At 43.5% G+C, this 14,530-nt stretch overlaps 1 protein-coding gene and 1 long non-coding RNA gene across 2 annotated transcripts; one reads left to right on the forward strand and one right to left on the reverse strand.

Annotated features, from left to right (window-relative positions):
* Positions 1-1,843: 1,843 nt before the first annotated feature.
* Positions 1,844-8,126, forward strand: cyp7a1 (cytochrome P450, family 7, subfamily A, polypeptide 1). Its single transcript, XM_015974301.3, has 8 exons — positions 1,844-2,192; positions 3,330-3,570; positions 3,658-3,867; positions 5,673-5,867; positions 6,040-6,239; positions 6,475-6,605; positions 6,688-6,866; positions 6,956-8,126. The coding sequence occupies exons 1-8, from the start codon at positions 2,110-2,112 to the stop codon at positions 7,256-7,258; spliced, it is 1,542 nt and encodes a 513-aa protein (XP_015829787.1). The 5' UTR covers positions 1,844-2,109; the 3' UTR covers positions 7,259-8,126.
* A 645-nt stretch (positions 8,127-8,771) lies between these two features.
* On the reverse strand, positions 8,772-12,284 carry LOC139061864 (uncharacterized). The gene is made up of 3 exons (XR_011515508.1): positions 11,706-12,284; positions 11,563-11,634; positions 8,772-10,860 (listed from the first exon to the last, which is right to left on the reverse strand). It is a non-coding gene; the product is annotated as an uncharacterized lncRNA (long non-coding RNA).
* Positions 12,285-14,530: the final 2,246 nt, after the last annotated feature.

The following is a 14,530-nucleotide window of genomic DNA, read 5'->3' on the forward strand; positions in this document are numbered from 1 at the left end:
ACACCGCCTGCATCTTGGGTTGTCTCTGGTGCACGTTGCTCTTGTTCCGCCATGATCAGCACCGCTGTATCCTTCAGTCCACCACCCCTCTCTACCACTTCCTCAGCCTTCCTTCGTAGGTGTTGTGCACGGCCTAGTCTATTCCCTCCATGACGGTTCCACCCGCTCCTAACCCGGGGAGCCTCCTAACCCTAGAGGCTTTCTCCAGGATCTTATTTCATCCTGGACTGTGGCTCTGACGTACACTATCTTTGATCTCCCTCTCCTTCCTCTCGTGTCCAGTCTCAGGGTGCTGTCCTTGTTTTTCGTCCTGACATCAGAAGCTTCTCTCTCTTCCTTTGGCCAGGCTTTCATACCAGCGGGTGTCTGACTGGCAGGCCCAAAGTGTTGATGGACTTTCTTTTCACCAACCTGCTGGTTCTTCAGAACCAGTCGGGAGGTTCTTGGTTTGGACTGACTTCTTTGTGGCCTCATCACCCCCTATTCTTGTAATTATCTAGAACACCCATCCTTGGATCTGCGATCCTCCAAGGGGGGTTCCTGCAATTGTGTCTGTGTGCATGTTGTGAGATTACCAAGGTTGTATTTGTGAAGATTACCTCTACAACGTCCAAATGACTCACAAAAAGGTAAAGTCAGGACTGTTTGGGTTAGGGTTAGGGGTATGGCTCATCTTGGCAACCACTTGTCTAAAACATCCCTAATGTTGTCTTCAGGTATTTAAATTGTTTCTGCTGGCGCCGCCTGGCCTCGTCTGGACACCAGTCCCGATGTCTGCTGAGTTTCCCCGTGAGGTGGGTCAGTGAGTGGACGTCTCACTCGTCTTGGCCTACATCTTGATGTCAACACTGCAGAAGAGATGTCTGATGGCTGCTCTACTCTGGTATATGTAGCCAGTCACCATGGTGATCAGGCTGATGGGCGCCAGGTCTCATCAGTGCTCTGTTGAGGTCCAGGATCCATGAGCTGAGTCGGAGCCTTTTGTGAAGTCGGTCCAGGCGGCGCACAGGTCGGCGTGTCTGGTCTTACATTCAACTGACAGTTGTTGCTCGACGTTTCTCCCAATTCCAGCACATGCCGGCCCACGTGTCGTTTCTACGATGGCTGTCACACAGACGCGCGGCGGGCAAACCCCAGCCTCAGCTGCATTTGTGTTGTCAGCCCTGTTGTTACCATTGCAAGGTGTTTTGTTTGATGGTCCAGTTGCCTGGTTCATGCAGTTACACTTTGCCACTCGGCTGATCAATAGCCCAACTCGTCTTTCTTGTCGAACCAGATTCGTGTCTCCGCCTGTGAGCGTGACTGAACAGACAACGCTTTCAGTCCGGTCCCTGTTCACGTTGATTCATCAAAGCTCAGCAGAGACCTTGAATCTGTTTGTCAACCCACACGCGCTATCAGAACGCCGCCTTTCAGTAGCACTGCCCATGGACTCTGGTCAAGGCCATCTCTCTCACACACAGGATGCATAGAATTCTGTTTCGTAGAGATCACGGTAAGATAACAATCCAGATAACTCATTCAGAATGATTTCAGACCAAATCTGACGTGTGAATTTGTCCGTGACGTCCCCAAAACATTAATGTTTACTAAAAATCCCTCCTGCCTGTTGAGAATAGCGTTTTCCTATTTGTAGAACTCTGATGAGGCAAACTGACGAGCTTTTGTCGTTTATTCTTGTGTTCTATTAAGCTTTTTGGCAGGAGCTTTACGTTTACATAACAAACGATGACATACGCTGGAGTTACTTTTTAATGAACCTGTGTGAGGCTGCCGTGTTGGTGATGTCAGCATTGTTGAGAAATCTCAGCTCCACCCAGTAAGACGTATAAAAACTTCTAACGCAGACACTGTGCACTGACACACACACACACACACACACACACACACTCTGCTCTTGCAGGCAGAAGCACTCTGCAGGCATTATTTCTGCACTGGAGCAAAATCTTGATGTAGCTTTCCTCTGAGTGAGAGTTTTGGCTTTGCTAAAATAGTTTTAATCGCTAAAGGAGTTGACGGCGTGTTTGTGTGGAAGTTTGCTAATTGGTGACAAGTTGCTTTCAGTTTTGGACCTGACACACGTTGTCATCTTCAACCAGTCACAGCACCATGATGATAAGCATCGCTTTGATCTGGGGAGTGGTGGTGGGATTCTGCTGCCTTCTGTGGCTTGCCCTGGGGATAAGACGGAGGTAAGACTCGCAGCCGGATAAATTACCGGGCACTCACACGTGTTCATTTGATGCTTTATCTGTCTGAAATCTGACATTAAGCCCAGGTTATTGTTTATTACAGAATTTTTAACAAATCTGATTGAAAAAGTTACAATTTAACAACAAAACCTGACATTTTAACTCCTGAAACGTGAACTATGTTGTGCTTTTAAGGTTTTCAGAGAATAGACGAAAATAGAGATGAGTGATTTTTAACAAATGTAGAGACAACAGCAAGATCTTTACCTTACTTGTTAAAACGTGTTTAAGAGGTTTACGGTCTGTGGTGGTCCTGGTCATCCGGGGCTACCAACCAGCGAGTTCCATGAGTTTCTCTGCTTCAGCACACCTGGTTTGAATCAATAGGAGATTTAATGGTTCCTGCAGAGCTTGGTGACCTGCTGAGCAGGTCAGGTGCGCTGGAGCATAAAACATTACGAATTATGATCGCCCTAAATGACCGGGGGTCGGAGACGCCTGACTAAGACAAGATCTTTGGAGAAATCCCTCATTTAATACATGATGTCTGTTTGTAGCTTCTACTGATGTCAGAGTGTAAAAGAAAAATGATGACCACTGTGTTGTTAGGGCTCAGCTGCTGTGATGCATTCACTGACCACATGCATTCAGAACAAAGACTGTACGATGGTGGCCTTGTTGGTGTGTCACAGCTAGACTCAACAAGCCGCTCATGCAAAGCTGATCTAATCAGCTGCTCTGGGACAATAAACGTGGAGCTGCTGGGTTACTTTTGTTCATCTCTGAGAACATCTAAGCATTGTCACGAGTACAGGACAGAGAGGTAGCCAACGTGTGTCTTTCAGGTGGATTATTGCTCATTTATTCTGTTACTAAATCTATTCCAACATCAAATCATGGATTTCCTGAACATGCTCCTACGTTGCTGTGTTAAACAAACGACTTTTAAAGGACCAGCCTGTTTGTGAACTGTTGAATCAGTGGTTAACTGGACATGGTGACAATCAGAAAAAACACTAAAAAACCAAAAGAAAAAGAAACCAGTGCAGTAGTCACGAGTGGAGAGCACAGCGAATGATTTCTGAGTGTGCATCAGAGGAAATAAGTGAACGTGACGACCCTTGTTATGATCCGCAGGCAGCCCGGTGAGCCTGCTGTTGAAAACGGTTACATCCCCTACCTGGGATGTGCTCTGCAGTTTGGAGCCAACCCTCTGCAGTTCCTCCTCAGCCGCCAGAAGAAACACGGCCACATTTTCACCTGCAAGATTGCCGGCCAGTTCATCCACTTCCTGTGTGATCCCTTCTCCTACCATTCTGTCATCAGACAGGGGAGACATCTGGACTGGAAGAAGTTCCACTTTGCTACATCTGTTAAGGTGAAAACACTTCTGGTCCTGAGTTGTTCTGTCTTGTGTAGAAAGGTCCTTTAACTGGCCTAAACGCTGTCTGCCTTATAATTCCAGGCTTTTGGCCATGACAGCTTTGACCCTCGTCATGGCTACACAACAGAAAACCTCCATCAAACCTTCCTGAAGACCCTGCAGGGTGAAGCTCTGCCCTCCCTGATAGAAGCAATGATGGGTCACCTGCAGGATGTCATGCTCAAGTCAGACGCCCTTAGCCCCAGCAAAGATCACTGGCAGGTGGATGGCATCTTTGCTTTCTGCTACAAGGTTCGTGTGTGCAGCCCAGATTTAGAACATTGAAGCTGTTTTTTTTCCTTAAATTTGAAAATTGGCTTTTACCAAAGTAGCTGGACAAACAGCAGTAAAAGGTTTATCTCTGCAGGTCGGTCTCGCCACACTCCATTACAGCCTCTGCAGGTCTCCCATTGGTCCGAACAGTTTCAGGTCCAAACAATCACGGCCTCTATGTTAGTAGAGAGACGCTGGGTGGGCTTAGCAGCAGAGCTGTGATTTTTTTTTTTCACCAGAGCTGTGATTTTAAAAAAAGCTACGAAGATGGCGTCGGCTCAGGAATTGCACTCATTTGAAATGGATTTGACATCAAATTTGGACTATTTAGACTTTTCTTTGAGACAAGAGCAGATAGAGGTACTTAAGTCTTTATTTAGAAAGAAAGATTTTGGGTTTTGCTTCTTCATCTTCTTTGAAAAGAAAGAAAGAAAGAAAGAAAGAAAGAAAGAAATGGAAAATGGCCTGTTATTAATATAGCGACTTCTAGAGTCCTGGAACCCCCCAAGGCGCTTTACAACACAATCAGTCATTCACTCGTTCACACACACATTCACACACTGGTGGGGATGAGCTACAATGTAGCCACAGCTGCCCTGGGGCGCACTGACAGAGGCGAGGCTGCCGAGCACTGGCGCCACCGGTCCCTCCGACCACCACCACAGGCAACGTGGGTTAAGTGCCTTGCCCAAGGACACAACGACAGCGACAGACTGAGCGAGGCTCAAACCTGCAACCTTCCGATTACGGGGCGAGCACTTAACTCCTGTGCCACCGTCGCCCCAAAGAAAGAAAGAAAGAAAGAAAGAAAGAAAGAAAGAAAGAAAGAAAGAAAGAAAGAAAGAAAGAAAGAAAATGATCTTTTATATAGCACCTTTCAAGATGAAAATCATGAGGCACTTCACCAGAACAAAAAATTCAAAATACAAAAATTATCTTCCAAAAATTATTTTTAAAATGGTTAAAATTAGAAGAAAAAATAAATAAATAAAGAATTGTGATAAAAAAATACAACGACAGGGAAAGAGAAAATGTATATTTAAGAGGGAAATAAGTGGATCCTGGGAAAGGCAGATTTAGTAGAAAGGGCAGAACAAGGAGAGGGTGATGAAGGTCACACCAAAGCCTGAGCAGGTGAGTTTTCAGCTGCTTTTTAAAGGAGATCACTGAGTCCATTGATCTCAGGCTCAGGAGCAGCAGACGGCTCCAGCAGAAGGTGTCTCAAGAGCCTCTCCGTGAGCATGTTCTGGACTGAAAAGACATTTAAGTTAAATGTATGGAGTTCCATCTGTGCCAAACACTTTGACGGTGTATCGGGCCTGTCCCGTTGACTGATTTAGCTATGAATACGTCACATTGTTCATAGCTTTGGTTGGTCCAAACACTGCCCGACGACACAGACAGTTTGAAAGAAAACCGTAGATTCAGCCCCACGACTGAGCTCTGTCTACGGGTCGAGGCCAGACTGCACATTTACATATATAGGATGGCTGTCCAGCAGTATTCCTGGAAATAATCCATATTGCTCCCCACTTTCCAAACCAGAGTTTCAAACCAAGATTGTTTGAAATTTAAAATTTGTGGAGTTTTAGGTTTTTTGTCAAATTAACATCTGATGGGTTCAGTTGGAGCTCAGTGCTGTTTTTGCGTTTGCTGAGGTTGACTCAGATTAGCTATAACGACCACACACACACACACACACACACACACACACACACACACACACACACACACACACACACACACACATCTGATCTGATCTCCACTCTCACTCTGGTCTCCAGGTCATGTTCGAGTCTGGATACCTGACTCTGTTCGGTAAAGAGCTTGGAGATGACAAGTCCCAGGCCCACCAGGCTGCGCAGAAAGCTTTGGTCCTCAACACTTTGGAGAACTTCAAGGAATTTGACAAGATTTTCCCAGCACTCGTGGCTGGCCTGCCCATCCATGTGTTTCACAGTGCCTACAGTGCCAGAGAGGTTGGTGGCTTTTCTGTTGAAAATCAGAGAAGGGATGTTTATACTGGTTTTGGGCGGCAGTTAGTTTTCTCTGACTAACCAGTTAAGCGGTACCTCTAGCCAGCTCAGGAATGGGAATAGAGGTGTCTCCATGCGCTGCGTCGCTTCGTTAACTTTTAGTGTTTGTGTTTAGAATTTAGCAAGGACAATGCACGTCGAAAACCTGTCGAAGAGGCACAACATGTCTGACCTGATCTCCATGAGGATGATCCTGAATGATTCCTTGTCCACCTTCAACGATGTGAGCAAATCCCGAACCCACGTGGCTCTGCTCTGGGCTTCACAGGCCAACACGCTGCCCGCCACCTTTTGGAGCCTCTTTTACATGATCAGGTATAGTTGGAATGTTTATTCTTCACTGTGTCGCCTTTAAAGGACCATTCTTGTGTAAAGATTATAAATAATGGCCGTCTTACCCAGTGTCAGTAGCTCTCTGAATGGCCTTGAGAGAAATAGACTGACGAGCTGGCAGCTAGTCTGAGTGCAACAAAGAGATTTCTTCTGATTGGAAATAAAATAAAAAGTAAACAAAGCAGCACAACTAAGAATCTGTTGTATGTGCGCTCAGGAGTCCTGATGCCATGAAAGCAGCTCAGAAGGAGGTACAGAAGGTTTTGAGGGAGGCAGGTCAGACAGTCGACCCCAGCGACCCTGCCCTAAATCTGACCAGAGACCAGTTAGACAACATGCCTGTGATGGGTAAGAGCACCGACGTTCATGTAAACAGAAATGTATAAACGCATCGTAACCACGATCTCTTTCATCCATCTCCTGTTAATAGACAGCATCATAAAGGAGGCCATGCGTCTTTCCAGCGCTTCCATGAACGTTCGAGTTGCTAAGGAGGACTTCCTGCTTCACCTGGACAACCAGGAAGCTTATCACATCAGAAAAGATGATGTCATAGCCTTGTACCCCCCCCTGCTCCACTACGATCCAGACATCTATGAGGATCCATACGTAAGATCCATGTCATTTTAAAAAGTCATCTTTGTAAGACAGCGCTTGTAGAGTTTCTCTTCATGATTCTTCCTCTGCTCACCCTGCAGGAGTACAAGTTTGACCGTTTTCTGGACGAGAAAGGTCAGGAGAAAACCACGTTTCACTGCAACGGCCGCCGGCTGCGGTACTTCTACATGCCCTTTGGCTCCGGCGTCACAAAATGCCCCGGAAGATTTTTTGCTATATGTGAGATTAAGCAGTTTTTGACTTTGATGCTGTCGTACTTTGACATGGAACTACTAGACCCTGCCATCAGAGTTCCTCCTCTCGACCAGTCTCGTGCTGGTCTGGGAATCTTGCAGCCTACCTATGACGTGGACTTCAGGTATAAACTGAAGGAGACCCATTAGGCTCAGCCGCAGTGGGCTGAATGACTGAATTACTGGTTGTAAATAGTGTAAATGTAGTTATTCTGTGTGTAAATAGAAGTATTTTTTCATATGTTAGACTGTGATGCTAAAGAACATGCTCTGTAGATAGAAGACGGACACGTACACCGCTCAGAACAGCAGCCTGTTTCATAAAAAATAATCACTTTTCTACAGAACAACATCAGAAACGGCTAAACATGTTTCATCAACAGAACATAGACTCTGGATCACAACACCAACACCAGCTATAAGAACTTAGCTGTTAGTCATGTTTATTTTTTATGCACAGATTCACATCATGAAGGAGAGAACAGAGTAAATGTGTGGGCATCACAACATGTATGTTTGCAACATAGCGACCGTCCATCTCTAGTCAGTAAACCTCACCAGATCACTGGAGTAACTGCATCCTTTTTTTAAATTAGGAATTTAATTTCATGGTTTTTCTTACAAAAAGCTCCTGACCACTCCCAGTAATCAGACACAATCACAGATAACTCCAGCAGAAGGTGTCTCGGAGGCTTTCAGTGAGCATGTTCTGGACTGAAAAGTCATTTAAGCTAAAGGTATGGAGTTCCATCTGTGCCAAAACGTTTTGTAAATAATTGTTTTCTGTTCATGTCCACCATATTTATGTCATTCATTCTGCTGTCTTTCACTGTGACTTGTTAATATAAACAAACAAAAATCTACATCTGTATTCTCCTTACTCCCGTTGTCACAACACTGTGCCCTTTGACCTCCTGATTCTCATGATGTAAAAAAAGTCCAGTCTCAGGTGATTCTGACCAAATACTCAAACATTTGTTTCTGGTTCTAACTGGAAATAAAGTATTTATTTATTTTACTTCCTTTACTTTCTACATATTATGCAAAACTCACCTTTTTGCATTCTACTGCCTTGTGGGTCTCGACTACCTCTCTACACCCTAAAATGGTGAATTAAAACTACCCATCAGTCATGCCAGTGTTTGGTTTCAGGAATTATCTGCCAAAAATGAGCAGTTTCAAAAAGACTTAGTTTGTGATGTCACAATTGGGGAAATTTGCATAACCACCCTTCACCCATCGACCGTGCAGGGGCGCCGGCTCTACTCCGAGCCCCTCACGGATATCTGAGCTCTTCACTTCATAGCAGCCAATGAGGGGATGTGTGGGTGTGGTCAGCAACAGCTTGTTTTCTTAAGGTGACAGAGCCCTCATCAACAACTCTCTTCCTCGGGGGCGGTGATCCAGCATGTTTTACTGTTTTCTCAGTTTCAACACGCCTGGTTTAAATCAAAGGGCGATCAACAGGCTTCTGCAGAGCTTTATGAGCTGCTGAACAGGTGAAGCAAGCATAGCCATGGGAACATATTCTCAGCAGGGGGTGCTCTGCTGCACTCAGCTCCTTATGTACAGGTGAATCATAGCCTATGTGTGCTATATGCATTGATGGGAGTCTCGTTATTAGAAATGAAGACAAAATCACGAAACACAACACAATGAGATGTCTGATCACTTATCAAAAAGGTTTAATTCATTGATCATTTAGAGCTGAACGAGGAACACCAGCCATATTGATTAAGCCTGCAAAAATCGTAACACACAAAAATAGAAAGAATTAACAAATTAATTAAATATGAAAATAATAACAAAAATAAAAATAATTATGTAGCAAAGTCCAGGTGAACTGTCCATGGTGCTGAAAACTGCTGTCCACGTAACTGTGGTGCTGAACAGCGTAAACGTGTGCTGCACGGCAGCAGCATTTGAAATGCGACTACTTACCATCTGCGTCACACAACTGTGGATGTGGCCTTCCTCTCCGGGTTGGCGCTGATGAAGCTCCTTATTAGGCTGCCAATGTCCAGACTGTCCAAAATCTCTTCATGGACTTGCATGAGAGCAAGGTATGTCAGCCTTGTTGTGTCATGGTTGTGTGTAACCATGTGTTCAGGCGGTGCAGAGTGGAACATTTCTGATGATGCAGCTGAAACAGGGAGGCATGAGCATTGATGAGGGTATTCAGCTTTTTTGAAAACAACCCTTGTTTGTGGATGGAGTTTAGACATTGTTGCAGTTACGTCCTGTACGGTGTTACCAGGAGAGTTGCTGAAGACATCTCCGATCATTTTCAGGTGCATCCCCAGGCGGTCCATGTGAAAGCGTAATGGAAGGTGTGGAATCCACATTCACAGGAAGTTCCTTTTGTGCTGCTTTAATGACCACTGTCTTTCTAAGAGCTGCTGTTTCCACGCCATCTTGGTCAAATCTCCTTATAGTTCCTCCATAGCCAAGTCCACTGCTTCATAAAACTCACATTGCCATGAGTGTTGTGCTGCTGCCTCTGGGTCTGTTGTGTTTCGATTGCACTTTCATGCACTTTCTCAGCAGTTCATTGCACGGAAGGGCGCCCAGTGTGCTGGCTTTGGTGTGTTGTAAACTCCTGGCCACTATTTCACACGGCTCAAAAAGACCTGCACAGCACAGCAGGCCTTCAGGCATACTATTAGATGACTTCATTCTGAATTAAGTCTGAGAGCCAGTTATCTCTCTTAAGAGTAAATTCTTTCTTTTGGAAGGTTATAGGTACATTCCAGCATGAGTTCACATACCATCACGGGTGCTGTCATCCCAAAAAGCCACTCCCTTCTTGCCCAGAAAGACCACTGACCTGAACATCAGTTCCAGAGCATGGCTCTATATAAAAGATCGTTTTCTTTCTTGTTTTCTCGAGGCTTCCTAAAAGTATAAAATCCACTTTTGCACCATCCTGATAAATAAAACTTTGAGGTCACCAGCAGAGGGTGCTGTTGCACCCCCACTTTATCTATGTCAAACATCGCCTTGCCTTGGATGAACGGTACACACTGCTCGGGCCAAGAAAAAGGAGCAGAAAGCGACAACTGCTGGAAGTAGGTGTTGAAAGAATGAACTCATAATAATAATAAAGGAAGTGAGTCATGCACGGTTGCAGAGTAAAAGGGGAACTGAAACCTCAAATGGAGGTGGTGTTACAAATCGGTGTATTTATGTGTGTTTAAGAACTCATGGTACAGCTCATGGACTAGTATCCTGTACAACAAACAGGGTTTTTTCGGAATGTGTTAAAGGCATCGACATACAAATATTGGACAATGGGTTTCCATGTGTAGCACCTATAGAGGGGACTAGTTTTAGTCAGGTACTAGACATCTACTAGGCTCTATCTACAAAGAGAATTAGGAAAACCATCCGAAAGTTGAACAACGGTGATTTATTGCTTCACCCAGCATATAAAAAAATAAAATAAAATAAAAAGAGAATGTGTGGTTACAATATTTTCAAAATCAAATACAATACCCAAAATAAGAGAGCTCTTTTTCCCCAAAAAAATAAAAATAAATATAGATGTTGATCTTTAGGATTCAGTTCTTGAGCAACGTTGCTACCCGGGTAGTGTTTGTGTCTTATCTGTAGATCTGTATGGATTTTTCCAGTTCGTGAAGGTTCCTCTGCGAAAGGATGTCTCGGCTGGCCACACCGTTTACACCTGTCCGCAGTCCATCTGGGCTCGGCTCGCCATCACGTCAAGAATGCAGAGTCACTATAAAACCAATCTACATAGAATGCAGAAAGTAAATCATTCTGTTCATTTTTCTATCCCTATGAGACCTCAGATCTAACTTAAAAGATCATCACTAGTAGTTATCCAACGGTTTAGGAAAACCTTATCAAAAAACTGAAATGCTTAGCTTTAACTTCAAACTGTAATTTGTGTACAGTTTTCCTGCTGTTTAGCAGCAACCTTATGTTAAACATAAATTAATTGAACATCTTATGACTTAATCATATTTATATGATATAACTGCAATATTCATCACTTTTAAAACAATTTTTTATCTTTTTAATCCTTGTAACCTGGTAGATTAAATTAATTGCTTATCAACTTTGTACAAACATTTATTTACTAAAACCAACAGTATAGCCTAACTTAACACGGCTCACAATCAACCGTTGCCGTTCTAACAAATGAATCAGTTGGTATGCAGAGAGCACGAGCCCTCTTGCTACAGTGCTAATTACTCCATTGTAAAAGACTGGAACTAGCGGTAGCCACTAGCGCTAGCATTAGCGTTAGCATTTCTTTTAAACAAATCTCTCACACGTTACGATGATGTGGAGTACATCAAAGCATTTAAAAGATTGGGACAGTGTCCATAAAACTCCCGATTGGTTTTATTTTAAATAAAAGTCAGTAATTTATGCCAAAATAACACATTAGCCGAAAGCTAAGGCAGGCCAACTAACTTTTCACTCACCGGGATCTCCACAAGCTAGCTCTCAACAAACGGTTACTCCCGTTGCTCACAGATGACTCACAAGGTTCCAGCCTGTTCACAGTATATTATAAATAAAATATCCAATAATATTGATTCATACATCACTATTTTCTGCTACTTACTCGCTCCGTTCAGTGCACAGCCACGCATATGCTTGGAGGCGAAAAGTGAGTATGTTGCACGTCTATAGCTCAGGTTTCAGAAGGTGTAACCTGCACCCTGGTGGGCATTTGTGGTATTACAGTTCAGACAACATAAACAGGTTTAGTAGCCCAATACTTCTCATGGGTTACACATAGAATCCAATAACACGTTTTTGAGGCCAAATGGGAGGTGACCACCACCGCCATTTTGACCGTGTCACAGGTTCCGTCAGGCCCAGACAATTCCACAAAAGGGAAGAGAGGAGGAGCTGAGGGTGGGGCTATAAGGCTGGGATCAACTGACGACACCCGGTCAAACTAGCTACAAGCTAACCTGAAGCTAACACAGAGGTGGGAACTAAGCTAATGGAGGTAGCAACCTAGCTACAACCAGAGTTAACTGTGCACAACACCAGAGCTTCTGAGTCAGAGATACGCCGGGCTGACCGCTGGGTAAAACCGGGTGAAACACAGAGGTCTCCCCAGAGCTCCACAAGCCCACAGCCGCACAGCAGACCAGCGCCGCTACGATCTGAGATGCCAGAGCTGCCGCTGGGGAGAACCGGGTGGAAATGTTCCAGTGTGCTAGACGATGGTCCCCTCCATGAGGCCACCACAGATCAGCAGAACATCATTATAGCTTCTTCTGGGGAGAAAAACACTTAGAGAAAAAATAAAGTTAATAGCTGAAGTAGCAGGAAATAATACTGTTAAAGAGCAGATTGTAGAAGAAAGTAGTAGAGTGTGAAAAGTGGTCAGTGTGTCCTCCAGCAGTCTAAGCCTATAGCAGCATAACTACAGAGATAACTCTGGATAACCGAGCCTTTTTAGATGGAGGCATGTTGGAGGCAGGGCAAGGAAGAGCCGGCTCCACCTCCCTCTACTCCCCCACTTGTCCAGATTTAGGCTAACATCAAATTTTAACCATAAGCCCTATCAAATAAAAATATTTTGAGCCTATTCTTAAAAGTAGACAAGGTGTCTGCCTCACGGACTAAGACTGGGAGCTGGTTTCACAGGAGAGGAGCCTGATAACTAAAAGATCTGCCTGCTATTCTAATTTTAGATATTCTGGGAAGCACCAGTAAACCTGCAGTCTGAGAGCGAAGTGCTCAGTTAGGAACGTATGGAACAATCAGATCACTGATGTTTGATGGAGCTTGATTATTAAGAGCTTTATATGTGAGAAGAAGGATCTTAAAATCTATTCTGAATTTAACAGGCAGCCAATGTAGGGAAGCTAAGACAGGAGAGATATGATCTATCTTTTTAATTCTCATCAGAACTCTAGCTGCAGCATTTTGGACAAGCTGAAGACTTTTAACTACATTCTGTGGACTTCCTGAGAGTAATGAATTACAGTAATCCAGTCTTGATGTAATAAATACATTAACTAGCTTTTCAGCATCACTCCTGGAAAGGATGCTTCTAATCTTAGCAATATTCCGAAGGTGGAAAAAGGAAATCCTACAAACATGATTAACCTGGGATTTGAATTACATGTCCTGGTCAAAAATAACACCAATGTTTCTTACTTTGTTCTCGGAGACTTTTTTAATGCCATTAAGGTCAGGCGATTGGCTAAGCAATTTCCTTTTCTGGATTTCTGGTCCAAAGATGAGAACTCCCGTCTTGTCTTGATTTAAAAGCAAAAAATTTAGAGTAATCCAATTTCTTATGTCCTCAAGACAAGCCTGTAATCTACCCAACTAATTAGGTTCATCAGGGTTAATGGATAAATATAACTGAGCATAACAGTGAAAGTTTATCCCATGCTGTCTAAGGATTTTACCAATTGGGAGCATATATATAGTAAAAAGAATTGGTCCAAGCACTGAACCCTGTGGTACTCCACAAGTAACCCTGGAGTATGAAGAAGATTTTTTCATGTACATTTACAAAATGAAATCTGTCAGACAGGTAGGATTTAAACCAGCCTAGCGCTGTTCCTTTGATCCCTACTACATGTTCAAGCCTTTCTACAAGAACATTGTGAATTACTGTGTCAACAGCAGCACTGAGATCTAACAAGACTAGAACAGACACAAGATTCTTATCGGAGTCCATGAGAATATCATTTGTAATTCTCACTAATGCAGTTTCAGTACTGTGATACGCTCTAAAACCAGACTGAAATTCCTCAAACAGATCATTAGTGTTTAAATGCTCACATACTTGGATGGCCACCATTTTCTCCAGGACTTTGGATAAAAATGGAAGGTTACATATTGGTCTATAATTCATTGGGTCATCTGGATCAAGAGAAGGCTTCTTAAGTGAGAGTTTGATTACAGCAACCTTAAAATCCTGTGGTACATATCCATTTACTGAGGATTGATTGATTATATCTATAATCGGGGCAGTAACCAAAGGAAATTCATCTTTAAATAATTTGGTTGGGATTGGATCTAAAATGCAAGTTGAAGGTTTGGATGAAGCTAATATTTTTGATAACTCTGGAAGCTCAACTGGATCAAAACGGTTCAAGCACAGATGAGGTTCTACAGTTACCTCTGATGCTGCCTCACTTACTGAGGAAGAAAAAATTGCATTAGGGAGGATGCAAAAGATTTTGTTTCTAATAGAATTCATTTTACTTGTAAAAAATCCCATGAAGTCATTGCTGCTGAGGGCTAAGGGAATAGATGGCTCAGAGCTATGATTCTGTGTAAGTTTAGCCACTGTACTGAAAAGAAATTTAGGATTATGCTTATTTTCCTCAATTAATGCTGAGAAATAAGCAGTTCTAGTTTGTTGAAGCTTATTTTTATAAAGCACAAGACTATTTTTCCAGGATAGGTAGG

Source organism: Nothobranchius furzeri, chromosome 11 (assembly GCF_043380555.1).
Source record: "Nothobranchius furzeri strain GRZ-AD chromosome 11, NfurGRZ-RIMD1, whole genome shotgun sequence".
NCBI classification, from domain to species: Eukaryota; Metazoa; Chordata; class Actinopteri; order Cyprinodontiformes; family Nothobranchiidae; genus Nothobranchius; species Nothobranchius furzeri.

Bases quoted from the DNA above. Each gene is read 5' to 3' on its own strand.
- cyp7a1 (XM_015974301.3), top strand. From the start codon at position 2,110: ATGATGATAAGCATCGCTTTGATCTGGGGAGTGGTGGTGGGATTCTGC. The intron at 3,868-5,672 runs GTTCGTGTGTGC...TCTGGTCTCCAG, and splicing joins TCTTTGCTTTCTGCTACAAG to GTCATGTTCGAGTCTGGATA. The intron at 6,867-6,955 runs GTAAGATCCATG...CTCACCCTGCAG, and splicing joins ACATCTATGAGGATCCATAC to GAGTACAAGTTTGACCGTTT.